We start from the raw sequence: 27665 nt of genomic DNA on the forward strand, positions 1-27665 counted from the left end.
ACCACGAGGTGCGCTGGATTGACGAGGTATGACAGATAGACAGAACACCTGTTTGTTCATATCTCTTGGTATTCATAACCTTCATACTTTTTAGAATATTCAGCTTTTTAAATAAAATTTTCTCCCCCGGGGGGGAAACCGCTCCATCCTGTGGTGTTCAGATTTACAGAATCTCAGTTAGCCTTCATAGCGGCTGAACCCCGTTTTACATCAAGCACTGTAGCTAATATTAGCTGGTATCTCACCGGTGGACATAAATATAGTAAAGTAATATTCTATTCTCAAACAATAATATGTCCATCTTACTTGGACATATCCAAGTAAGGGACAATACAGGGACAATATCCCTTAGTGCTGAAACATCTTCTGCTGTTTTGGTTGAGCAAAGTAGGAGGGACTACCGCTCCAAGATGGCCGCTGTATTTCCTGCGCCGGAGCAGCCAACGCGGGCCAACCGCCGTAAAAAGAAGTGCTCAGTGTTTCCGGAAGTAAACATGGATGCTAACGGGTGAGCATAGCTTACACATAAGAAAAGCATCGTTTAAATTGTCCTTTCAGATATAAGACAAGTATCCATGAACTGTTTTTAATGATGTTTCTGTAGCTCGCTGCGAGTGGTTGACCTACAGTGTAGAAATGCAATACGACTTTACATTAACAATTAGCACGAATTTGGGTTTACAGAAGCTAAATAAATAATTTACCAGTAGATCCAAGCACACAGAAATGACATGGGTTAGCTTGTTGTTAGCGATAGCATTAAGTAATGACTTAAAACAATGTCAATTACGAAATTAAAATACTAAAACACTATTTTAATATTTAAGTAAAATAATAATTTTACTTAATTAGTATTTTAAGTCATTCTTATTTTACGAATTCCGTTTGAGCACTTCCGCATTTTTTTTTAGCCACATAGACACTTCCGGTGTCTATGTGCCAATGCTAACAATGTGTTAGCATTGGCTCCTTGTCACTACTAAGGATGCCATCCATCCATCCATTTTCTTGCACCCTTTTTCCCTCAGTGGGGTCGGGAGGGGTGCTGGTGCCCATCTCCAGCCAATGTTTCGGGCGAGAGGCGGGGTCACCCTGGACAGGTCGCCAGTCTGTCGCAGGGCAACACAGAGACACACAACCATGCACACACACACACTCACACCTAGGGGCAATTTGGAGAGGCCAATTAACCTGACAGTCATGTTTTTGGACTGTGGGAGGAAACCGGAGTACCTGGAGAAAACCCACGCACGCACAGGGAGAACATGCAAACTCCATGCAGAAAGACCCCAGGCCGGGAATCGAACCCAGAACCTTCTTGCTGCAAGGCAACAGCTCTACCAACTGCGCCACTGTGCAGCCCTACTAAGGATGCTTATAGAATTATTCACACGTCTTTAAAAGCTCCAACAACGACAAAGGATTTAAGCTGGATGTGTCAAACTTCAGAAAAAACTTCAAAAGTAAGTTAAATCATTTATGTGTTTTGTTCACCATAACAGTCTACACAGATGTGTGTGTATATATATATATATATATATATATATATATATATATATATATATGAGAATAAAAACCAGCAGCAACAGTCAAACTTAACTTTGTTTTTTATCAATAAACATTAAAGACAGAGACTAGCAGTAATATTCAGCAGCAGGACGTCAGGGTTTGGCTCATTTGTGTCAAGTAAAGCAAACTTTCTTGGACCTCAAAAATTCAACAACACAAACAATCAAGAGTGAGTATTTCAAGTCAGACAAGAGGAGGTTCTCCTTGTGCTACAGTTTGGACTGAAATGGTTCCGTGAAGTTTAGCTGAACCGTGTTCCTCAGTGAGGACCGGCAGACGGGTTCTGCTCTGGTTCCCGTCCAGAACTGAACTTAAAATTCACTGAGTTACACACGCCTTCTCATTTTGAACGCATTTAAAGTTACATTACAGACACAACATAATACATTTATTCACAATAATAGTACAAGAAAAATATCATTATTGACAAGAAACTGACCTATTCTTTGTGCAAGTGGTGTTTTTTGTAGAACCCTGGCAGCACCAGCAGGGGGAGCTGTTCTGCCTGATTTCCATTTGCCTTATTGATTTCCAAATGAACTAACTTGAACAATTCTTCTTTGAAGTCGGAGTTTTGACTTGGAATGTCAAAATCCAATATGGCTGTCACCTCACTAAGCCACACGGTACCTCTCCAAGATGGCACGGTAATGAATTTCAAAACAAATCTGTCAAACACATTGTGTAACTCACTGTAAACCCGTCAGCGGGAAATAATTAGCCTGTTTTGCTAACAGAAGCTAGCCTAGAGACGGAGAAGAACGAGTGAATTTTCTGAGTTTCAGCTCAGAAAAGCGCTGAGCTGAGTGCGATGTTTCTCAAAAACCCGAGTTAGAACTTCCAAAACGCAGCATGAACACAACACGGTGAACACTGCCCCCTACTGTCCACCTTAACAGCACAAGTAGTTAGATTTGTTCACATTTTCCATCTCCTTACTATATTTAAAACAAGTTTAGATTATTCCAGACTACTGAATAATCTTTAAAAAATTGTAAACTCTTAAAATCTCCCCACCAACTCTGATGTTTAGTAAAATGTATATTTTTCCACTTCGTCTGCACCTCCTGTTCACATGCAAACTTAGATTTTGGTGAGATGAGATTTTTAAAAGCACTCTGCCTGTGGTGTATCTGTGGCAACGTGATGTCCTCAGAGGATTAAGGGACATGTTGGACATGTCCTCCTCGGTCCTTCTACGACCTACAAATCAGAACCGTTTGTGTCATTTTGTTCACCCAACGTTGTTTTCTACAAAATTAAAATTTTAGTAAGCTTCATTTTATTCCCACCTGCTTTTGCAGGACGTGTATAAAATTGTTTTGATAGAAAATCAACAGATTGTGTAAATGCAGATTTTTTTTTTACAAAATGGCAGTTATAAATATGTGGAGTAGAGCAGTGTGACCTGAGAATCCAGTTTCAACCCGTTTTTTTCTTTTTCTGAAAGATTTAAGGTTACAAACATCATGTTGACTGACAATAAAAGCATATTTTCAGTTCACGATTGTAAATGTTGGAAACAGAAGCGCCAGGATTGTCCTGCAGCATCCAAACCCACATGTAAGAGCAGGAGAGTTGAGCGAGTCTTTTTCTAATAATTAGCTTATGTTTTTACAGTTTATCTCAGTAATGTTTGGCTCCATTTTCCAGATGGGGTTCATCCAATCAGCTGAGAGCAACAGATTGGATCTTTGCCTGAAGGAACAGGAAGTTCTTGTTCTGTTTCGGTTCCTCTGGAGAACCGACAACGAACCATCTGAGTTAAATCCAGTTATCGGTCCAATTTAAAACAGACCACAGTTTATCTGAGCAAAGCCACATCTCCACTCTATCTGAGCGCTGCTGCCCCCTAGCGGACAGGAGTGTACAGTGCGCCTCCCAGTCCCAGGTACTCCAGGTTCTCTGCTGCAGGGAGGAACATGCTGTTCCCAGTGAGCGCTCCAGTCTGCGGCGGGAAGGCAGCCTGGTAGTCGGCCTGGTAGTCGGGGTCGTCCATGCTGCCGCTGGACACCAGGGGCAGCGAGTTTTGGTTGGTGTTCAGGTACTCCGGTCTGGAGAAGTTGGTCTCCGCCTCCTGGGAGGACAGCGACACGGGGCCCCAGCCCTCCGTCAGGTCCTCGTAGTTGGGATTGTAGATATCGGACAGCCTGCTGCTGGTTTCACTCCCAGGCTGGTTAACGTACTCTGGAACACAAACATCAGATTTATTTAGATCCTGGACTCGGCTGCTTTGGTGAAACTCTTTGTTTAAATTAGCAGAATATCCAAAATGCATGTGACTCGTATCCTGTCTGTTTGACTCCATTATTGCGATCACTTCCTGATTTCTTGCAGGAAGTGATCGCTGATCAGAACCTACCGTGACCATCCAGGTCTTTGTCCAGCGCGTTCTGGGTCGGGTCAGAGATGTACCGGAGAGCGATGCTGTTCTCTCTCACCGGATGCCCATTCTAAAAATAACACACGTCAGACGGATCAGTCTGGTTCATTCTGGGTAAAACATTTCCATTTTTTCACTTTACGTATTGTTCTGCCCCCTTGTGGCCGGCAGTAAAAGGTCATGTGTGCTGAAATCAGACATAATATAACAGTAGACCCCGCATTGGCTTCTCTGGCGCAGGAAATACGGCGGCCATCTTGGAGCGGTATACCCTCCTACTTGGCTAAACCAAAACAGCAGAAGAAGAAGCCGGATATTTTTGTTCAGATCGACGGACTATTAACGTGAGAGCTCAGGGGGAAACGTTTCATAGGTAAGATGGACATATTATTGTGTATATATTGTAACTAGAATATTACTTTACTGTATTTATGTGCACCAGCCAGATACCAGCTAATATTAGCTACAGTGTATTACTGAGGTTCAGCCCCGCTATGAAGATAACCGAGATTTAGTAAAGTTGAAAAAAGTTTTAATTATTCCCTAACATTGATTTAGATCATCCGACACAAGAGCCTACATTAGAAATAAAACAATATTATGTTTAATTATAAATATTCGAATGTCATGTGTTATAACATTTAAAAGTAAATATACAGGTGGGAAAGTATATTATTTATATGTAATTCTACCAATATTTATCAAATCTGTTTTATTTTGAAGGTTTCATAAAGACACGATGTGAGGAAGAAGTGGGAGAATAAGGAGAGACGGATTCACTGCTCTGCGTCTGATCAGCACCGACAGGTGATCAGTTCATCAGCCTGTTCTTTACTACCACTGAAATCCCAACACCAACAAATCCAGCTCTGTTTTAAGATATAAAACACAAAATGTTGATACATTTATGGTAAATATGTGAACAAAATTAATGTTTTAAATATCTAAGCTGCAAAAACCAGAGACAGAAAGGAAGGAAGGAACAAGGAAAGTAATTAAGGAAGGTAGGAAGGAAAAAACAAAAGTACAAATGAAAGAATGACAAAGGAAAGAAGAAGGAATAAATAAATAAAAGTTCCTCGTTTCTCTTATTCAATGAGACAAGTAGACAATGAAGGATGGAAGGACACAAGGAAGAATACTAGGAAGGAGCAGGAAAGAAGGAAGAACATAAAACATGACCAAATGGAAAAGAGGTTACAAATTCAACATCCTCCCTACTTTTGACCTGGAATGTTACTGAAGTCCAGATTTTTCCAGACTACTCAGAAATCCTGATTTATGTGATTTAATTTTGTATTACAGTTTTATTAACTGATCTTATGGTTTTATACGGATCAGTTTATTGAGACACAAATTCAGATGAAAATCTTGACAGCTGTCTGTCTGAGCGGTGGCCATGTTGGATTCTGAGACCCAGCCGGTGAGGAACCTCGGACTTTCCGAGGTTCCCAGGACTTTTTTCAGGCTATGGTTCAGTTAGCATCAGAGTTTTTACCGCCGGGATGCAGGGCTCGCTGCCCTGGCGGTTTATCCGTTTGTACGGCAGCAGGTATTCATCGGCGTCGACGACATCGTCGTCCGAGCTCAGCAGGCGGGAGAAAAGCCTCCGGTCGGACGGAGTCGGCAGGTTGCCCTGGGAAACAAGTCAGAGACCATAAAATACGGTTTAATATTCCACATTTTATTAGATTCACTTCTTAATGTTCAGTTACTTAATGAAAAACATTTATATTTTGATTTGGACTCTTTGTAGATATTTTTTGAAAAGTGAAAACCCAGAATTGTTCCGTTAGTGTTTTATAGTAGGATCAGGTGGAGCGGGTGGGGTTGGTAGAGCAGGTGGAGGCGGTGGCGTACCTGTATGACCAGGTACCTGGACGGGTCCCGGGCCATCTGGGAGAACTCGCCCACCAGCTCTCTGAACCTGGGTCTGCTGTTCGGGTCGATCATCCAGCCTGCAGGCAGACGGAGACAACACACTACCGTGAGGAAGCAGCCCCAGCCAGCCTGCAGCGCCACCTGCAGGTCAGCTCTTACACTTCAGGATGATCATGTAGACTTCGATGGTGCAGATGGGAGGCTGCGGCAGCCGCTCTCCGTTCTCCAGCACCGAGGCGATATCCTTGGCCGGGATGCCGTCATACGGTTTGGATCCGAACGTCATCAACTCCCAAACTGTCACACCTGCAGAGACAGGAGTGACTTTAGCTGCGTTAGCCTAGCCTAGCCTAGCCTAGCGATAACACCGCATAAACAGAGAACAATTTCCTTATTTTCTGCAGGAACACTCTTAGCCATTTATAGCTAGAATGACTCGTAGCTGTCCTGTCAACGGATTCTTCTACCCGATTTGTGGATCTCAGGTAGATAAAATATCACCTGAACTTTGACCCCAAATCCCAGAGGAGGTAGAAAGGAGGCTTCAGAGATGCAGAACAGAGAGAGAAGGAAGAAGTTCATGATCCATCGATCATGTCCCCTACTCCAACATCTTTCTGACCTCACGGCCAACCAGAGGTTTAAAGAGGAGCAGCAAAAGCAAATGAGGCGGATTAGCAGAGCATGCTAACTGATGGAGTCATCCAGGATGTGTTGCTGTGTTACTAAAGTTTCTGCTGCCTGGATGTTGGGCTGCAACAGTCTCCAGTCAGAGGCTTCTTCAGATTTGTGGCTTGACTGACTGCTACTGGAGGAACGTCCTGAGCTCCATAAATCAACTCCACATCCTTTCAACGCAAGATGGGATTTCTGCTAAACTAAGAGCCCTAAGTTTGAACTTTTTGTAACACAAATCACGCATTCTAGATCCAGAGAGGAAAACTGGTAAGATTTCCACGATCAGACTAAATACAATCAGGAATAAATCAATATTATCAGGATTACATGCCAACACTGATGTGCAGTATCTGTTCACCTCACTGCTTTGAGTTTCAAGCATTTAACCTTTTGAACAAGAGATGCAATCAATATTCACTAATAGTGTAAAAATATCTTATTCAGTCTCGATCCTCTGGCTGTGCCGTTTCAGATGTTTAAACCGGCTAACAGGAGGCGAAGGCAGGTAGGGGGCGCTGTGGGGACGATTCCTCACCGTAGCTCCACACGTCGCTCTGATGGGTGTAGGTCCACTGGAGGATCGACTCCAAAGCCATCCACTTGATGGGAACCTGCTCACAGAGATGCAGCGGTGATTCGTCTCCGACATGTTTTCAGTTTGAACAGCAAACAGAAACCAACAGGCGTTGCCACGGCACCTTTCCTCCGTCAGCGTGGTATTCCTTCTCGTCAGCCGTCAGCAGCTTGGACAGACCGAAGTCCGTGATCTTGACGTGGTTCGGGTTTTTCAGCAAGACGTTCCTGGCTGCCAGGTCGCGGTGCACCAGGTGGCGCTCTTCCAGGTAGTTCATCCCCTGAACCAGCAGCGTGTCATTTAACAAACCAGAACTAACCGGTAAATAGATAAATATTTGAATTCCATTATTTTGTCCAGGCTACCATGAAATGTTGGTTTTAACTTTAAGTCAACGTTGGGAAAAGTTCCCCAGACCGTGTGATCCAGAACAACCCAAATTCACTCTAATCTCATTTACATTTTCCCAGCATCTAAACATTTCAGACGGGATGAAGAGATTAACGCTCCTTCATCCTGATGCGTTCAGGTTAACGAGCCTCAGCAGGATTACCGAGCGCCGAGGTTCCTGGCTCACCTTGGCGATCTGAACACACCAGTTCAGCAGCCACTGGCCGCAGATCCGCTCCTGGTGCTGCCGGACGTAGTCCAGCAGGCAGCCGTACGGCATCAGCTGCGTCACCAGCTGCACGGCCGACGTCAGGCAGATGCCCAGCAGGCGGCAGACGTGAGGATGGTCCACGCTCGCCATCACGTAGGCCTCCTGCAGGGAAACCCGCAGAGTCCCAAACACCAGCGGTCCATGAATATCACACATTCATCTTTAATAAAGAATTAAAACCTGCAGCATCAGCAACACCAACGGTCCATAAACACGACACGGCAGAGCAGGTGAGAAATATCGTCTGGTCATCTTTAATAAATAATTACTTCATATAATAAAACACGGTTTAATGCTTTAAGAGTCAAATTCACTTCATTAATAATTAACTATGTGTATATAACTGCAGAGAAATATGAAAGTATGAATTGTTTTAACTTATATTAATAGTCGATAAACAGAAAAACTTTGCAGATATTTAGCTGGTCAGATATATTTAGATAATTAAAAACTAATTTATAAATTTACAAAGTTATAGCTATGTGATGTGGAATGTTTGTTCCAAAAACTAATAAATCCTGCATTATTTAAAAGTATGGAGTGATTTTAAATCAGAAATTCACTTTATGAAACCACAAAATAATGTTAATTTGTTCATGTGACGTATTAATTCTGATTTATGCAACAATATTAAAACATAACAGACAAATAAATATACATTTTATTTATCTTTCTGCCCTTTTTTTCATCCTTTGATTTTTGAATTTATCAAGTGAAAATTGTCCTACATGAGTTTCCTTCATATGTAATAAATGTTTTCAGTTGCTAACATTTTCTGTTTACTTTTTAAATTTAATTCTGAAAACATTTCAATACAAATCTCAGTTTATCAAAATGTTCACCTTCTGTTTTGTGACAGAAGTTTTCTCTATTTTCTTTGTATTATTGTCCAGTGTAACGTATTCAGAGCTATTGTGGCTCAACATCCATTCCCATCAATCACCCTTTAACTGTGAATGCTACATATGGCAGGAAACAGCAGCTGTTGGAGATGAGATGAGTCCTACAGGGATGTACAACATGATCTCTGACGGTTTGAAATGAAGAACTGAAGGACGGAGGCAGGAGAGAAACTGTGTAATATCCTGTTTAAAGAATCCCAGACAGAATGTAAATATTTCTCTGCTAATGAATCACATCGGGCTGTGGGATCAGCGGTGAGCTCAGGATTGGTTTCTGATTAACGATGAGAAAATCTGGGCAGAAACAGAAACGGTAATCCTACTAAATACTGGTTCTGTCCAAAGGGAGCAGACCCAACACCGTACTGAGCCGTGTTCTTTCTGTTCAGAAGAGCCAGCAGATGTAAAACACAAAACAAGACGAAGGTGGGGGTCCCACCACGGCTCTTGAGCAAACCGAACCAGAGGAGAAGCAAAGCCTTACGTCCAGGACTTCCTGGTTGACTTTCGGTGACGTAGCCTCTCTCAGAACTTTGATGGCGACTGGGATCCGGATGTTTTCTCCGTCAGGGTTCCACAGACCCTGAACAGAGACGAAGTGAGTTATTTCATCATCTCAGGAGGAGAGAGTTTCTAACGAGGTCTTCTGCCTTCAGTTAGTGTTGGTACCTTATAGACCGTCCCAAAGGCCCCGGAGCCCAGAACTCGGTCCTTCTTGAACTCCGTCTCCTTCAGGATTCTCAGGAAGGCCTGGTTGGGAGCCTGACCGCTCGGAGTTAACGGCTCCACCAGCTGCAACGTGTCCAACAACATCAGGAACAACCAGCTTCGGACGGAGAGTTTGTCTCCGTTTGACGTTCTCAAATCACTTCCAAAGCCAGAGTTGTGTTTTAAGAGTGATGCTCACCTCCTTCTCTTGGAGCAGGCGCCGTATTGTCCTCTTCCGTTTGATTCGCCGGCGCCGCAGCAGAACCAGGATGAGCAGTGCCACAATTACAGTGATCAGGAGTCCACTGACCACACCCACTGCCAGAGAGGAGTGTCCGTTAACGCTGGTGGAAAACAGACCAAAAAACAGATGAGTCAAAAAAAACAGTCCGGTTTATACACCTTCCGATCCAAACTGGAAGAAATCATCATGTGAACTTCCATTTACATCGACATAATCAGATTAATTCCTGATCAATATGATGTCATTATTTCTGTCCCGCCCAATGACTCACAGGAAGGTTGTCTGGTGTGAAGACGGCTAAGCTAACCCAACAGACTGATGCTATGTTTGGACAGAGCATTGCTACTGAATTTGGTGTTGATGTGTAAATTATTTTTTTCTATTTTCAGACCTGATCCTGTTAGTTCAGGTGGTTCAGTCACAGAACATTTCGTCAACCAGTCGACTGGCAAATAAACTCAGCATTGTTGATGTTTTTGTTCATGTTTTGCTTTATGTTTGTGGTTTTTATTTGTAGTTTTACCCTTTACATCCAGACAGTCCAGGACCAGAACACCTACAGACACAAAGACAGTAAAATGAACCTTCAGTTCTTTTCTCTGCTGGTTTAAACTTCAGACCTTCATGATAAAGTCTCAGGAAGAAGTTTTACCCTTGGGTGCAGTTCTGATGGCACGGCTGGCATTGGCCCATCTTATCCGCATATTTCCAGATTAAAGTGTCTCCATCTCCCATCATGCCGTGCGGGCAGCGAGGGATGCATTGGGGGCCATCTTGAAAATGCTCACACTTGGAGCAGTTGGCTGGCCCCTGCATGAAAAAGGCTTTAATACTCAGAGATAACACAAATTCAGGCAAAGCATTTAATTCAAATTGCAACAAATTATGGCAAAAGGTCAGTTTATGGAATCAGAGAGTTTGATCTCAGAAGAAGATGTGGGATCCTGTTTGGATCTGCAGTGTTTCTCCTGTGAGTAAAATGGATTCTGAATTAAAATGTAAAAGCTCTAATCTTTCAGACATTGGTTGAGTTGATGTGAACTCACTGGACCGGAGCAGGTCAGGCTGTCGGTCTGCAGCAAACACTCCTGGTGGCACTGAACACACCTGCCGTCCACCTGGGCCTCTCTGGGTTCACTGCACCAAGAAAATGGAATCAATCAAGTAAAATCAAATCAGAAGTACAGCTGATGTGCAGACTGCAGGTCTCTCACCCCTGCAGCAGGTTGCAGGATGCCACACAGCGCCCCCCTCTGTCCACATGCAGACAGGAGACACACATTGTGGGCCCCGGGCCCCAGCAGCCGTCCTCTGAGCACTCGTGGTTGCAGGTTTGATTCTCACTGCTGATGTCATTCTTTATGATCTGGTCCTCAGATCGGAACAAGCGCCTCCAGTTGATGGTGTTGGTGTAACGCAGCTTTGGCATGTTCTTCAGGATCACATTCCCAGCGCTCACCTCCTTCAGGGAGCGCAGACCGAGCCACTGCAGGTGACTCACCTGAACCACCACAAAGCTGAACTCTCTGGGAGGAAAACATTTAGTTGGTCCACAGCTGGGAAAACTTTCTGGGAAAAGAAACCCAGAAACTAACCTGGAAAACTTAGTTCTTCCTCTGATAATTTCCAGGTTCTCGAACACCGACAGAGACGTCATGTTTTCAGGCCACCACATGATCACCAGGAAACCTACCACACCAACAAGCTGAACTCTGAGGCTGGTTTCTGCAGACATGTTTCTGATCTAAAGGCAAAGCCAACAGGAAAACCTACCAGTGATTTCCTTCACTGTCGTCAGGTTCCACAGATGCTCAGGATCCATCGGCCCGATGTTGTAATGTGGATCCCTGGAAGAACAGCCGTTACATCGTCACCGACATCAGAGCAGAACATTCAACCAGAATCAGTTTCAGAGACGATAACAATCAACACTGGACATAAAGTCATGTACAGCTTTCAGTCTGGACAATTAAACTCTGGATTTATGGAAATCACTGGTAGGTTTTATATTGCTTCTTATTTTGGCATCAATCAAACATTCGTTTGTGAAGCATGAAAAAACTTGGATCATCCTGTTGAACTCGACCTGAGAGCCTCTGAACCCAACTACTGATCAGTGGCTCACCTGCATTCAGAATAATAACTTCCTGAATTCATATGCCTGCATTAATCAGTAGGAAGGAGCTTCATTTTCAAGGAGCAAATTTAAGAGTGTGTTGCTGTTGGTGACCTGTCCAGGTTGACCCTTGCAGATCGGCACCAGGTCCCTTCATGACCCCACAGAGGGTCAGCATGATGGATGGTGGAAGAACAGAAATGTAAGAAGAAAAGGTGAAGACTTCTCACCCTTCAAAGGAGTTCTTGATGAGGATGATGTCGCCGTTGATCTTGGTGCAGTTCCTGAAGGACCCGATGTTGGTTGAGTTCACAGCAATAGTGTTGGTTAGAGACCCGATTCTAATTCCATCACACACTGCAGGAAGAACAAGAACAACTCTGGGAATCTGCTCTGTGTGTGTGTGTGTGCGTGCCTTGGTCTACCTTTGGGACAGACTCCATCGCATGGCTTGCAACTCCGTTTGCCATTCTCGTCTATCTCATGCATTCCTGCACCACAAGAGCGAACACATGCGCCCTCTGTCACTACGTAGTTACCTGGGAAGAAAGACAAACATTAAGACAACATCAGAGATGAAACAACGGGCAACTTACTGACAGATGTTTACCAGCTGCAGGACAGATCAAAAGCTGCATTTCCAAGAACCTCAAAAATTGTCACATAATCAGTTCTTCATCTAAAGTGAGCTATTTCTACATGTAACACTTTTTATACTTACTAGGGCATTCCTTGACACAAGCGGCTCCGAAAGTGTACTTGGTGTTGGGGTTGTCCACCACCTGGTGGCTGGCGCGGTCATAGATTTTCGGCGGAGGACAGGTGTCCTTACAGGTCCCATCATCGTTGAAGTCCCTACAGGCCTGTAGAAACAAAGACTGGACATGAGCCGTACGTCTGTTAACTAAACAGTAGAGCGGATCTTTGTGAGTCACAGGAAGCAAAACTCTTTGGAACTGTTGAGGTTATGTCTGAGCAAAAATAAATTTATAAAAATCTCAATGAATTTCCACCGGTGATGAAGAAAAGTTCAATCCAAAGCCCAGATGGTGAAACCCACTCAATACCTACATGGTGATCGTCAATGTTCTTTATATTTACACCTTTTTAGCTAACATATTGAATATAACATGTAATAATCTTCTCCTTAACCTGGGCTGAAGCCCAGACTTCCCTCTGCCTGTCACTGGAGTCAGCTCCTCTTTGTGGCCAGAGATGGGGTAGGAACGTAGATCAACTAGTAAATCAAGACTTTCGTCTTTTGACTCAGCTCTCTTTTCACCACAACAGACCGGAACAGTACTGGCTTCACTGCAGACGCAGCACCAATCCACCCATCAGCCTCCTGCTCCATTCTCCCTCGTTTGTGAACAAGACCTCAAGATACTTCAGCTCCTCCACCCGAGACAGGACATTGTCCTGACCTGGAGAAGACACTCAACCCTTTTCTGGCTCAAGACCATGGTCAACACTTGGTTTCAAATCGCTCCAGTGAAACCTGGAGATCACGGTTTGATGAAGGCAGAAGAACCACATCGTCTACAAAAAGCAGAGGTCCGATCCTCAGACAATGGATCCTCAATATCCTGGTTGTGCCTAAAACATTGGTCCATTGAAGTTGTGAACAGGACAGTTACAAGGGGCAACTCTCACTGGAAACAAGTCTTTTTAACCTCTGCCAGCTCTTGCACCAGTCAAAACCTAACAGCCTGAATCAAATGACCTGTAACTTCACCCTCCTGCAGTGACCTCACAGCTGAACACCTCCAGGTCCACAAAGCACCTGTAGACTGGGTGGCTGAGCACTTAGGCTTTTCCATAAAAGTAATTATGGACATCAAGAATATTAGTTTATGTGGTGATCAGTAGCAACTTTCATGAAAAAAGTCATTGAAGTCAATAGTACTTTTACATGAAATGTGATTATGATCATCTGATACGGACCAGACAGTCTGTGGCTCTGGGTCCGGTGCAGCCCGCAGCACAGTGTTCGTTGCAGCAGTCGATGGGTTTGGGGCCGCGGCACCTCCTGCTGCACTGCTCAGCACACAGCAGCTTGGTGACTGATGGAGGCAGGAGGCAGATTCGTGAACTCACTCAACTCAAACAGCCAGGATGGAGGAATGTAAAAGAAACAGTGGAAGACTTTACATTTCTGGCAGTGACCCGGTCCGGGTGCCCAACACGACCCGTTAACACAGCCGGGGTCACACTTCTGACCTGCAAACACATTCATGTTACCAACAACGTTCAGCCAGGATGAGAACATTAATGAATATTTTACAAATGTTTTCCATACATTGGCGTTCAAACGTTTGTTGTGTGAGGTAGATGGAGGGATTGCTGGTTTTATCCACGATATCCCACCAGTTGATGGTTTCCATGTTGCACAGCAGAGGGTTGTGGCTGACCTTCACTCCTCCTGACACAATCTCTGTTGGAGGCAAAGTGTAACAATGAATGTCTGTAAAAATACAGGTTTCACTCAACAACTGACAAATTGTTCATGATGCATTTCAGCAACTTTAAAAATACATTGAGGATCAACCAGAGACTGAACATGAAACCAGAAACATGACAGCAGAAACGAGATTAGACATTTTAATCCTGACAAGAAGAACCTCAAAAATCTGAGGGTTTTTCATAAAGGTGACATTTCTGACTGGAGCTTTTTCTTTTTCACTAAACGTTTCTGCTTCTGTAAACCGTTTTGTGGTAAAAAGCATAAATTGATCAACCAGCCACCAAACCAGTCCAGCATTATGAAGCCATGTGTTCACAGCAGAGGTGTGACTCAACCAAACCAATTAAGCTGAACGTCATACGTCATCAGGCACAAATTGCCAAGGAGCGGTCCGTTTCCTGCTGCCAGGTCTCAATGTTCTGTTGAAAGAAGGCTTTTAAACGATCCTGCAGCTCCACCCACTCAACCAGCTGCCAAGAACTCCAACTGACAAACCTTTATTTGCGCAATCCTGTGGGTTTTAAAGCTCCTCTAGCGTCGCTTGTCCTACACATTTCTGACACATCAGCTAATATTCCCTCAGCTACAGACTTTCTCTGCGGTTTTTGTTGGTTTGGGACACATCTGTAATGTTGACCCTTCTCCTCCTGATTGATGACATTTGCTTGTGTTTATAGCATCGTCCAGATGCTGCTGCACCCACCGGTCAGGTTGCTGAGCTGCAGCTGCTTCAGGCCAACCTGGTAAACCACTGACGACGACAGGTTCCTGTAGTAGTTGGACATGACCAGCAGGGCGTACTTGCCCTCATGGAGGTTCTGTCCCCGGATCAGACGCAGATTGACCAGTGGGATGGTGGACACCTCGTTCATGGCGATCAGGACGTAACCCCCAACTTCCTGGATGGACTGAGGAGACGGAGAGAAAGAGCTGAAGGCCTGAAGCTATCCAACAACCTTCAGCCGAGGCGTTATGACAGAGTTTACATTAACAAGTCAGTTCAGTATTTTATGAGAAACAACTGGCAGCTCAAATCCCAAATTAATGATCAAATTTAAAATAGGTTTTATCACAAAAGATCGTTTCTTGAGTTTAGAACAGATGAACTACTGAACAAAGATCACAGGAAAATCTGGTTAGAACGAAAACAGAGACGATGTCTGGATCAGGAGCTTTGTTTTCGTGTCAAAACCTTTCAGAGGATTAAAATGTAAACCTTAAAAGAACAAAGAACTGAAAGTGACGTGATCAGTTTGACATGTCTGGTGTTGCCACATCTTTAGAAACTTTATCAGCAGTTTGATCAGAAACATGTCCGTCTGGAGGGAGAACCAGCAGCGTGATGACGTGACCCGGACCGGACTCACCTGGAGGAAGGACAGGTCCTGGTGCTCCTGGGTGTAGGTGATCTCCAGGTTCTCCAGAACCACGTTGCAGCCGGAGTACATCTTCTTCATGATGTGGTAGTGATGCTCATGATTGTCCAGCATGGTCAGCTGGTTGCTCATCCCCTGGCACACTGAAAGCAGACACACAGAGTTCACTGCAGTTCCTCTACCGGCCACTGAGTGGTGCCGTTTCCCTGGTCACCATGGCAACACAGAGTTTAAGGAGAAAAGATTCAGTTTTAATTTGCTGCAAGATTAAAACCCGAGTCAGAATAATTTAGTGAGAAATTTACTGCAGCATCAAACTTCTGCTCTTAGAAAATTACAGACAGCTGATAATTCAGAGCCTTAAAAGTATTTGCTCCTTTACAGATTTTAAAATTTATTATTTTTGGTTAAAAACCCAATATTGATATCAAACGAATAAAACTTCTCTTTACTAAGGGAATTCAAATATATAACCCAATTAATTCTCACTCTTCCTCATTCTTCAGGCGCGTGCCGATGTTTTACGGTTACACCCTCTGAGTTGTTCAGGGGAAGTTTCCACTCAAAGGAGCATAAAGAGAGGAGGCCAGAGGAGTGGCACATCCCAGCAGCAAAAGCTGAACAAGTCGGCGAGGAATGAGGCTCTGCAGGCTCACGTCTCTGCTAGAAACAAACCGGCAGCTCAGGAGTCAGAGGTCAAGGGTCAGTAAGATCTCTGAGTAGGTTCTGCTTCTGATCTGTGAACTGAATCAGTTCCTGTCTGAGCAGAATGACTGACAGCAGGCTGCTGCTCTCATTCAGCCGCACAGATCAGATCAAACCATTTCAGGAAGGAAGGCAGCCATGTTGGAACATCATCAAACAACATTCTGATGACAGTCAGAACCAATCAATCAATAGGTCAGAGATCAGAATCAAAGGGTTTTACTTTCATCAGCTCTGACCTGGAATCAGCAGTTCAGCTGATTCCAGTTCTGAGCTGCTTCTTAATGTTTTAAAAGCATCAAAACAAAAAACTTCTACCAATTCTATCCATAAACACATAAAGTAAAAATCAGATGCAGGTGAGAAACTTTTGCTTCATTTTTTCCCATTTGGTTTCAAAACAACATCTCTAAGCAGTCAGACCTCAAAGAAAACTGGAAATCAGAAAAGTTGACGCAGTTCAAACCACAGCTGGCTGAAACTAAACCTGAAGGACAAATAAATGAACTGAATGAAGGTCTGTTCAGGTTAAAGGAGGAGTTATTGATGACTGGAGGCTGATCGGAGCTGATGGACCCCAGGTGGAGTTCTCCTGGGGCCCCGCTGACCTTTGGGCCGGCCCTGGACGGACCGTCCACCAGATGAACCAACGTGTGTCCAACACTAACAGCTCAGAGATGAACGGCGGTTTGTTCGGACTCCCTGACATGCAGATGCTTCTCCCTCTGCTGATGAACTGATGAAGTCTTTCCTCTGAACTCTGATTGGCTGACTTCCTGCTGTGATGTCACAGAACCAACACAGCTGAGCTGGGAGTGATCCTGATTGGCTGCCGGCTGGCTGAGGGGCCGTCCCATTGGCCGGAGCCTCCTGGGGAACGCTCCACATCTGGACTCAGACGTAATGACTTTTCTTATTTATTCCTTTCTTTCCATCTCCATCCCTCCTTCATGTATCCTGATCCTGTTTTCTCCTTCATTCTCTTCCTTCCATTCTTTCTTCCCTCCTTCCTGTTTGTCCTCATTCTGCATCTCCATCCCTCCTTCCGTCCTCCCACTCCTCCCAGGTGTCTCTCTTCTCTCCCACTCGTTTATTCCCATCCCTACATCGAAGATTCCCAAACATCCTTGTTTTCCTTCTCTCCTCAACATCCGTCTGCATTCATTCCTCATTTCTCCGTTTCTCAGAGTCTCCAAACCGCTCAGGTCCTGGAACGTTCGTCAGAATTCCCTCCTGCCGGCTCGTTCAGTTTTCCAGAGGAATCGGCTCATCCAGGCTGAATGCAGCCGTTCGGTCCAGTTTGTTGATTTCACACGGTTCTTTACAGAATCACAACCAGAACAGAACCGGACCAGAACTCGACCAGAACATGATGAGGTCAGAGAAACATGAGCCGTGAAGCGGACATGAGCAGAACCCGGTCAGCTTCCTGCATGGCAAAAACACTAACTACTTATTATTATGGTTATTATTTTGTGGATATTTCTAAAATAACTGAAACATAAATAAAAATTAATTTAAAAAACATCATTTTAAAAATGTGGCGACAAGCTAAAATATTCTGAAAGACGATGAATCTGATCCACAAAGTCAGGGAACAAAATCCCATAAATTCCTGCATGTTTTCATCTGTGGATGTAAAACAACACAGTGAACCTTTAAGGAGGCGACCCGTCGGCTTCAGGTCCAGGACGGTTCTACACACTGAGTCACATGGAAACAACAAAAACTTCTTTCCTTCCTGTTTTCTATCTTTGCTGGTTTTATTCCCTACAGTGAGATTTTTCCTAGAGTGTAGTCATTGTTCTGAGTGGCTGTAAATACCAGAAAACATCCCCGTTTCTCTGGTTTTGAACAAAAACTCTGTGGAAGGAAACAGACGGTGTGTTTGCTCAGGAACAGGTCGGGCCTGTCTGCGTCTGCAGCAGCTCCACTGAAACCCGACGCAGCGAGAAGCTGAGAGTTAAAGATAGAAACAAAACTTCATGTCACAAACCGAAGGCTTGGAGTTCATCTTCATGTTCGGCTCCATTAGAGCAAAAACACAAAACCTGAAGTGTTTTAGATTCTAATGCAAATACTTTAGAACCATAATGCAGAGAGTTGAGCTGCAGGATCATTATAGAATTACTTAGACAATATGATACTGTGATGCTGCTCAGCTGCAGCCTGTTTTGTCCATTTTAATGTAATTATGCACAGTTATAAAAACAATGAAGCTGATGTGTCAGAACAGGAAATATGACTGGAACATCCTGCAGCTCAGCTCAACATTTCATCTGAAATCTGGACGGTTTTCTATCCGTCAGCTGAACTTCATACAACAGTTTTTGTGTCTGTGCTGCAAAATGAAACCTTTTAAACTTATTCCTCTTTTCTAAAACCCTAAAAGTCCAAATGTTCCATGAAAAGAGAAGAAGTGAGGCAGACGGATCAGAACGGGTCACATGTTGGTTTAACGACTTGGTTCTGTTATCGCATGTGAATCTGCTTGTTTTGGTTGAAATGAATGTTCCTGAAAGTCTCTACCTGCAGCAGATCACAATCACAGCGCCGACCAATCAGAGCTCAGAGGGAGGACAGTTCAGATGGAGGTAGAGATAAGAGTCTCTCTCACACACACACACACACACACACACACACACACACACACACACACACACACACACACACACACACACACACACACACACACACACACATCTGGAACCTGCATGGCTCATCGTTTCTCATTGCAACACTCCTGGTTGGTTCTGTGAAGGAAACGCTCGGCGGCTCAGACAGACGTGTGTTTGTCAGGACGATTGGATTATCAGGACTGGACCAGCTGATGATTCCTGTGTTCAGCCTGAACTGAGCCTCCCTGTTTGTGACACACTGAAACCCATGAACCCAAACTGAGTCAACAAGACCTGAACATGTTGACCCAAAGTCTGACTTTAGACCCAGAAACAAGTTTAGGTCCAAACAGGTTCTGGGACCTGATTCTGTTCCTGCAGATCGTAGCTTTTCTCTGCTCCTTTCCTGACTTCAGGATAAATTCCTCAGGATTTTAACCTTCATCACCAGATGCTTTTCATTCCTCACGTTTCTAAACTTCTGATTCCAGATGACACAACAAACAACGATGGATTAAACTACCGAGTGAGGATGTGAGGAGAACCAGGAGAAAACCTCTACATGCAAACTGCAGGCTGGGATTCAAACCCACAACCTTCCTGCTGCAGACATCAGTAACAACAACTGATCCACCAAATGTGAGAGCTACTAATTCAATAAATCCACAACTTTAACCAAATTCAACCAAAGCAAGACGACCTGCAGACTGACTGGAAACCTAAAACTATTTCAACTTTCAGGATGCAGGAAGAAAACCAACAGATTAAAACACAAACTCTTCATTCATGAGACTCAATCTTTCATACTGCAGGATAATTAATCCATGAAAACAAACTGAATCTTCAGGTTGAAGAAACAACCAGCAGATTTTACCTGTAAAGTCATTATTTTACTAAACTTTGTAGAATTTGAAAACTCTCTGCTTTTTATGTTTCTGAAATATAAAAATGATTCATTGATCTTTGCAACAAGCAGTCTGACCCCCGGGCAGAGGAAGACCTCTGTCTGTAATAAACAATCTGTGCGTCTGGTCTGTCAGGTTGAGCCTGTGATGAGCAGAACCTCCTGACTGGATCCGGTTTGTTTTTCAGGTGAAGCTGCCGGCCTGCCTGGACCTGCAGCTCCGTTTTCCCTCCTGCTGCTTTTCCATCCAGCCTGTTTGACGGAGCGTAAAGCGGCTCAGATTATTTATGACTGGAAACCTTTAAAGTGTCTCTGGTGAAAGTTTGCTGACATGGAATCGACAGTTTTCCGCCTGCAGCTCCGATCAATGGAAACGTTTGTCGTTCAAATGGTTTTAAACTGCAGTTAAAAGCTTTTATTGATCCACATGAGCAGCAGATCGACTGAACGCAGCTCCGACCTTCAGATGAACTGATTCAATAATCATCTTTAAAATCCACCAGCAGAGTTTTGGAAAGTTTTCACTCATTTCTGGTCCAGTTTAAAACAGCTGAGGCTGAAAAAACTGATTTAAAAACCATGCAGTCCTGAAAACATCTGCAGGTAAACAGAAAGTCTTCAGGAGAATCTGAAACAAGCTGATCTGATCTGCCAGGTTTGAACTAGACACGTTTGATCAAACACAAAATAATCCCATGTTTTATTTCCGTTCAGTTAAAGCGACAGGAACACATTGTGACAAACTGCTGGGAACAAAACGCCTGAAGATCCGATGAAAACAGGATCATTCCTGAAAGACTCAGCAGTTTATTGTGTTTAAAACATTTTTATGAAAATGTTCATGAACTGAAAAAGAAGCCAAAGGGAATCCAGGAAAATCCGACCAAATCCACTGAGGAGCGGGAGTCTGAGCTGGTTCCAGATCAAAAACTACAAAAATCTATTTAACTGAATAAAATGTTTCCAGTGAACCTCATAAAAATCAGCAGCAGGTTTTTAAAGTGGTTTGAATATTTACTAAAATCGTCTTTACATCGTCATGGAGCCCACAGACTTTTCTCTTACTTTAACTAGGACAATGAGTTCAGCTGAGTCCTCAACACATTTCCATCCACAAAATGAACGAAAACGGAAAGAGCTGCTAACATAATAATAATAATGATAATAATATAATAATAATAATAATATAATAATAATAATATAATATAATAATAATGATAATATTATATTAATAATGGTAATAATATAATAATATAATAATAATGGTAATAATATAATAATAATAATAATAATGGTAATAATATAATAATAATAATGGTAATAATATAATAATAATATAATAATAATGGTAATAATATAATAATAATAATAATAATGGTAATAATATAATAATAATAATAATAATAATAATAATAATAATGGTAATAATATTATAATAATAATAATGATAATAATGGTAATAATATAATAATAATATAATAATATAATAATAATGGTAATAATATAATAATAATAATGGTAATAATATAATAATAATATAATAATAATGGTAATAATATAATAATAATAATAATAATAATGGTAATAATATAATAATAATAATAATAATAATAATAATAATAATGGTAATAATATTATAAGAATAATAATGATAATAATGGTAATAATATAATAATAATATAATAATAATGGTAATAATAATGGTAATAATATAATAATAATAATGGTAATAATATAATAATAATAATAATAATAATATAATAATAATAATATAATAATAACAATAATAATAATAATAATAATAATAATAATAATAATAATAATGGTAATAATATAATAATAATAATAATAATGATAATAATGGTAATAATATAATAATAATACACCATCATATCCGCCTCTCGTCCAGAACGTTGACTGGAGTTGCACCAGCAACCCTCCTGACCCCATCAGGGACACGGTGTTAGAAAATGGATGTTATTCAACATGACATCATAAAGTCACTAAAATGACTTATTAAAATAACAGCTGATGTTGTTATTCTCAGTCTGCAGGTTGGTGACCTTGACCTCTGACCTGCAGCAGGTCCCGGGTTCCCTCGGTGTTGGACGGAGTCAGAGATTCTGCATCTCAGCTGATCCGACCCAGAAAGTCTGAGTGAAAACGTGACCTTTGCTCCTAAAGGTCACAGCAGACTGAACAGGAAACGGGTCGATTTCCCTGAACAGAACCTGAACCGGGCAGAACAGAACCTGCTGGAACATCAGCAGCTAATCACTAAATCTTCCCTGTGCGGATTGTGTTTGACTAGAGCTGTGTGTGTGTGTGTGTGTATGTGTGTGTGTGTGTGTGTGTGTGTGTGTGTGTGTGTGTGTGTGTGTGTGTGTGTGTGTGTGTGTGTGTGTGTGCCCCGCCTGCAGCGCTGCGCGGCTCAGAGCGAGACGCTGCTTGTCCTCGGCCTGCAGCTCCGTCTCTCTGCGGCTCTTAGAGGAAAATTCCAGCGTCGGTTTCATCCTGACAGTTAACCGTAAAGCTGCGTTTCCCGAACACAGAACCGGGTCAGGAACCTGCAGCAGAACCGGGTCAGGGTTCTGCAGCGGAACCGGGTCAGGAACCTGCAGCGGAACCGGGTCAGGGTTCTGCAGTGGAACCGGGTCAGGAACCTGCAGCGGAACCGGGTCAGGGTTCTGCAGCGGAACCGGGTCAGGAACCTGCAGCGGAACCGGGTCAGGGTTCTGCAGTGGAACCGGGTCAGGGTTCTGCAGTGGAACCGGGTCAGGAACCTGCAGCGGAACCGGGTCAGGGTTCTGCAGCGGAACCGGGTCAGGAACCTGCAGCGGAACCGGGTCAGGGTTCTGCAGTGGAACCGGGTCAGGAACCTGCAGCGGAACCGGGTCAGGGTTCTGCAGCAGGTGGATTATCAGCCGTGACCTTTGACCCACTGCGTGTCGAGGCAACATGGATCCTGAAAAGCTCCACGGTCACGGCTGAGGAAGAAAACTCTGCAGGGCTCAGGTTTCCATGACGACCGCAGCTTTAAGATAACAGCGAGGTTTCAGTGAAATCCTCAGAGCCATCATCATCATCATCATCAGCAGCTGAGTGACGGTGCTGCAGCAGAGTGACGGTGCTGCAGCTGAGTGACGGTGCTGCAGCAGAGTGACGGTGCTGCAGCAGAGTGACGGTGCTGCAGCAGAGTGACGGTGCTGCAGCTGAGTGACGGTGCTGCAGCAGAGTGACGGTGCTGCAGCTGAGTGACGGTGCTGCAGCAGAGTGACGGTGCTGCAGCAGAGTGACGGTGCTGCAGCTGAGTGACGGTTCTGCAGCTGAGTGACGGTGCTGCAGCAGAGTGACGGTGCTGCAGCAGAGTGACGGTGCTGCAGCAGAGTGACGGTGCTGCAGCAGAGTGACGGTGCCGCAGCAGGAACTCCTGGACTCCAAACATCCAGAGTTTAAATCCTGATCTAATTAATCTAAATAAATGATTGAAATGATGATTTTATTGATTCTTCTGCTTTAACGGTTTTAATGATTATTGTTTCTGAGTTTCTGTCTGTTTTGCTGAAAAACTGAAGATTAAAACGAGATGAAATATAACGAAAAATCTAATCATTTAGTAAACAAATACAAAAAGGTTTGTTTGTTTCTGTCCCAGTTTTATTTGTTTTTTCTGTTTATTATTCTGTTAATATTTGAGTTTCTGGTTCGGAACCAGAACCGGGTCAGAGAGCAGAACTCTGCAGCTGCAGGTGTGAAAACACGTCCAGCCAGCAGCTCTGAGTCACCTTTGACCTCCTGGGTCTGATCCCACAGTGACTGCAGGTTGTTCTGACCGGGTCCGGTTCCAAACAAACCGCCTGCATGTAGCAGAGCAGCAGAGCGGCCTGTTAAATCCTGCGGACCTTTTCCCAGCTCCATTACTGACATTCCTCACATTCCTGCCAGGAAAATCCCTCGAGCTTCATGAGACGGCGACAAACCGTCAGGAACCAACCAGAACCGAACCCTGAGCCCACTGGGCCTGGTTCTGCTGGCCCTCCACTCTGAGCTGGACATCATCTTTATGCTTTTTAATCTGAATCTGTTTTTGTTCAGAAATGCTGCAAAACGGCACAAAAGAGAAACACGAAGAACGGAGAGGAGGAACAGAACATCCAGAAAACATGGAGGAAAACAACAAGGTAACAAACTGAGGACCAAACAGGAGAAAGACACAAAAAACTAAATAAAGACAAAATGTGTCGACGTGGAACCACAGAAAGTCACAAAGAAACTAAATTAAACACAAAAATAAAACTTCAGACCAGAAACTCAATGATCCATGTTGGCAGATAAACTTCCTCTGACTGATCAGCTGACAGACGACAAATTCAATTACTAAAGTTCACTAAGCCCCGCCCCTTCCGAGCCACGAGCCAATCAGGATCCACCACTGCTCTAGATCACATGAATGGTTTTTCTTTTTCACTTTCAGTTAAAAAGTCCTGCTCATTATGCCAACAGCGTTGCTATGGTTACCATTTAAGCTTTTCAGCATGTGTCTGTGTTTCAGTCGACAGCGGCCCCAATGAAAAACAAGCACACACACACACACACACACACATAAAGCCAAGGTCCTTCCAAAGAGTCAACACACACACACACACGCCCCCCGCCCCCACACACACACACAAACACACAGGCCTGTCTGAACCTTGGATCTTTTGGATCTTCAGTCTCAACAATCCGACGTTTCACTGAAGTTCAGGAACAAAAAACTAAAATCCAGATAAGAAGCAGAAACGTCAGGATGAAGGAGAGTGAAGGTCGTTTATTCCTCTCAGTGGAACTTCAATGATTTTAATGTTGAACATTTTCACCAACATACTAAAACCTGATCCGTCTCCATGACGCCACAGTTCGTCTCATATTTCTCTCTATTTGCTGAATTTAATTAAAGGGTCGTTCCGGGTCGTTGAGCCACTTCAGGTTTTATATTTCAGGTGAATCCCTTTTTACCTCAGACTCCCAGCATGCATTGCGTCACTACGTTCTGGTGAGTGTTTCTCTAAATGCATCAGATGTCTGGTCATATTTCAGAGGGTTTATTATTATTAATTATTTTATTGTTTCTGAGTCGATGTAAAAACTGTGCCGTCCCTTTAAGAAGCTGTTCTGGAAGGAGGATCTCAGTCAGTCTGACCCTTCAGAGCCAAACTCTCATTTCTGCACCTGATCCAGAACCTTCACAGACCAAACCGGAACAAACCAGACCCATGTGTTAGAACGGCCTAGTCAAAGTTCAGGCACACATCCAGATGAAGATCTGTCTCAAAACTTCAGACATCCGATCTGACTGAGTTCATGAAGCTTTACAAAGAAAAATGGCCAAAAGTTCCACCTGGTCTGGAAGTAAAATCTGGAGGTTAAAACAGAATCAATGATTCTCAAACGTTTACAAATGAAAAACAATTTACAACTTGATTTTCTTTCCTGTATCTAAAGGCGTCTGTTGCTCCGCCTCTTAAGATCTTAGTAAATAATCAAAACCTTCTGATTGGAACCAAACGTGTGAAAACGTCCTGTAAAACCTCAACAGGTTCAAATAACTTTTATTTCATTTCTGGAAGACCAGACGTTTCTGTAAAATGTTCTGAAGTGTCCAGACGTTCTGCAGACAGCGGTCCATCCAGAACCAGAACCAGAACCAGAACCGTCCTGCTAACTGAATATCTGCCAGACTCCGTCCTGGTTTCACTGAGACCATCTGAGGGACCAAAATCCCTGATTTCAGACTCGATGAGGCGACGATGACGACAACCAGAAACCCGCTGAGTCCAGAACCAACCCAACTGGACCCAGACAGGCCAAAACATCAGAACATTTAAATACTGGAAGAAAAGCCGGTTCTGATCCAAACCCTGAAGCTGAGACGGTTCTGAGAGAAACAAACTGAAAGACCAGATTCATCCTGAACTAAACAGCTCAAATAAAACAACCAGAAAACAAACTTTTAACTTTTAAAGACTGAAAATGATTCAAGTTCAGGAAGAATTTATGCAAAGAAAGAAAATATCAAAAACACATTTCAGTTACTCTAAACTTTGCTTTGGTTTCATTCATTAAGTTGTAATAAAATTTAAATGTCAGAGAAATTATTAAATAAATCAACTCAGGATTTCAGACAAAAATGTTTTTCTGTTTAAATTCAGTTCAAACCCAGAAATCAAAGTTTCTGCAAAACTAAAATATAAAAACAGATGAAAGCTGCAGAAATTCATCAATAATAACTAAATATTTCTGTCAAAAACCATCAAATTCAACAAACATCAGATTAAATAATTCACTTGTTTTAATTATTCACTCAAAATCTTCATCACTGTAATTATCATCATCACTGGATCCGAGACGTTTTGTCCTGAAATCATGTTTATATTTAATGACGTATATTATGAAATATGTCATATTTATATTATGTATATTATGATGTATATTAATAAAATGATCTGATTTATTTCTATTTAACTCAAATGGATAAAAAGTGAAACGTCCTCAGATTTGATTTAAATCTGATGTTTGATCCTCCATCAGAACCACTGGCCGTTTAAACTGGACCCAGTCAGAACCGGGTTCTGTTGGTTTAGTTCATCAGAACCTGGAGAAAATATCAATTTAACCTGGAAAACAGAGCAGAAATAAACCAACTGCAGAGGAAATCAAGTCAGAAACGGTTCCGGGAAGTTTCATGTCGGACTGAGTCACAAACTCAGAAATAATCTGTTTATTTATATTATTCAATGAATATTTGAATGTTTTAGAGCTGATGCTTCACAGTGTGGAGGTCAGAACTGAGCAGATAATAACTCAGAACTGAGCAGATAATAATAACTGATAAACTTTATCAGCCAGAAACAACAAACTGAATCTTCCAGGTTCTCAGGAGAAACTTTCATTTCAGCAGAAGAAGAAAAAAATCTGAGAATCTGGGAATAAAGAGCGAAGCTGTTCAGATTCTTCACATCTGGATCAGAACAAACAGAACCGAGTCAAACTGAAGCGGATCGTCCAGGTTCTGACGGAACAGAACATTTCATTATGTTAGCAGATTTAATCTTATTTTAAACATTTAGTCTCATGTTGGTCATGAACTTTACGTCATCTAAATTCATTGTCGTTTAATTTATTGAAATAAATGTTTAATATTATCAGCAAAAGGAGATATGAAGAAAATTAAACAGGATTTTTCTCAATCAGTTCCTGAACTTTTACAGGTTTGTGGAAATAAAAGTGAACAGAAACAAACGACTGAACCCGTCAGAGCAGAAAAGACCCCGGAGCTCCGGAGCTCCGCCGGCCGCAGCCTCACCCTGTCTGTCCGGGTCCGTGCAGCAGCAGCGGCCGATGCGGAGCAGCAGCAGCAGCAGCGCCGCTGCTCCGGGCAGGAGCTCCATGGAGACGGTCCGGTTAGAAAGTAGAGTCCGGCGGGTCAGCTGAGTCTGTCCGACTGCTGCTCCATGAGCCGAACCGAACCGAACCGGGAGGGAAACTGGAGCAGAATGACGGGTCAGAACACATTCAGGGCTGAGCCCAGCAGCACACACACCTCCAACACACACACACACACACACACACACACACACACACACACACACACACACACACACACACACACACACACACACACCTCCTCCTCTTCCGGTTGATTTGGTCTTCATGACGTGCAGATCAGTTTGTTTGAGACAAACGTTTCCCAGAAAGTTCGGAACGTGAAGACAAACAAAAAGTTTAAAGGAAACATGAAAAAAGCATCAGAAACATTTAGATCAGCAGAAACTTTAACATGTTTTTACTCATAAACATTCTGCAAAGAACAAACCTGAAATATTCATTTTATTAGTAAAGA

General features: G+C 43.0%; 1 protein-coding gene and 2 long non-coding RNA genes across 5 annotated transcripts; 2 read left to right on the plus strand and 1 right to left on the minus strand.

Annotated features, from left to right (window-relative positions):
- The first annotated feature begins 286 nt into the window (after window positions 1–286).
- On the plus strand, window positions 287–7075 carry LOC103456975 (uncharacterized). Of its 3 annotated transcripts, XR_014085421.1 has the most exons (5): window positions 287–508; window positions 3907–4066; window positions 4193–4325; window positions 4676–4759; window positions 6956–7075. It is a non-coding gene; the product is annotated as an uncharacterized LOC103456975 (long non-coding RNA). The 3 variants fall into 3 exon arrangements; XR_014085419.1 differs by lacking the exon at window positions 6956–7075 and having other exon boundaries at window positions 4676–4912; XR_014085420.1 differs by lacking the exons at window positions 287–508; window positions 6956–7075 and adding an exon at window positions 3676–3805 and having other exon boundaries at window positions 4676–4912.
- On the minus strand, window positions 1590–27329 carry LOC103456976 (melanoma receptor tyrosine-protein kinase). The gene is made up of 26 exons (XM_081601838.1): window positions 27129–27329; window positions 15548–15699; window positions 14884–15088; window positions 14016–14150; window positions 13868–13936; window positions 13661–13779; window positions 12438–12579; window positions 12142–12255; window positions 11947–12073; window positions 11374–11447; window positions 11196–11289; window positions 10815–11126; window positions 10647–10737; window positions 10253–10410; window positions 10124–10156; window positions 9556–9700; window positions 9318–9440; window positions 9133–9231; window positions 7663–7848; window positions 7210–7365; window positions 7047–7122; window positions 5993–6139; window positions 5813–5910; window positions 5451–5588; window positions 3932–4022; window positions 1590–3756 (listed from the first exon to the last, which is right to left on the minus strand). The coding sequence occupies exons 1-26, from the start codon at window positions 27211–27213 to the stop codon at window positions 3422–3424; spliced, it is 3504 nt and encodes a 1167-aa protein (XP_081457964.1). The 5' UTR covers window positions 27214–27329; the 3' UTR covers window positions 1590–3421.
- Window positions 18489–20061, plus strand: LOC103461197 (uncharacterized). The gene is made up of 3 exons (XR_001776356.2): window positions 18489–18855; window positions 19371–19518; window positions 19972–20061. It is a non-coding gene; the product is annotated as an uncharacterized LOC103461197 (long non-coding RNA).
- Window positions 27330–27665: the final 336 nt, after the last annotated feature.

This window comes from Poecilia reticulata, chromosome 20 (genome assembly GCF_904066995.2).
Source record: "Poecilia reticulata chromosome 20, P_reticulata-male-v2, whole genome shotgun sequence".
Classification (NCBI taxonomy): Eukaryota; Metazoa; Chordata; class Actinopteri; order Cyprinodontiformes; family Poeciliidae; genus Poecilia; species Poecilia reticulata.

Coding starts and splice junctions, on each gene's coding strand:
- LOC103456976 (XM_081601838.1), bottom strand. CDS start 27,213: ATGGAGCTCCTGCCCGGAGCAGCGGCGCTGCTGCTGCTGCTGCTCCGC. Junction 13,780..13,867: donor ACCGGGTCACTGCCAGAAAT/GTAAAGTCTTCC, acceptor TGCCTCCATCAG/TCACCAAGCTGCTGTGTGCT. Junction 11,290..11,373: donor GACAGTGAAGGAAATCACTG/GTAGGTTTTCCT, acceptor TTGGTGTGGTAG/GTTTCCTGGTGATCATGTGG.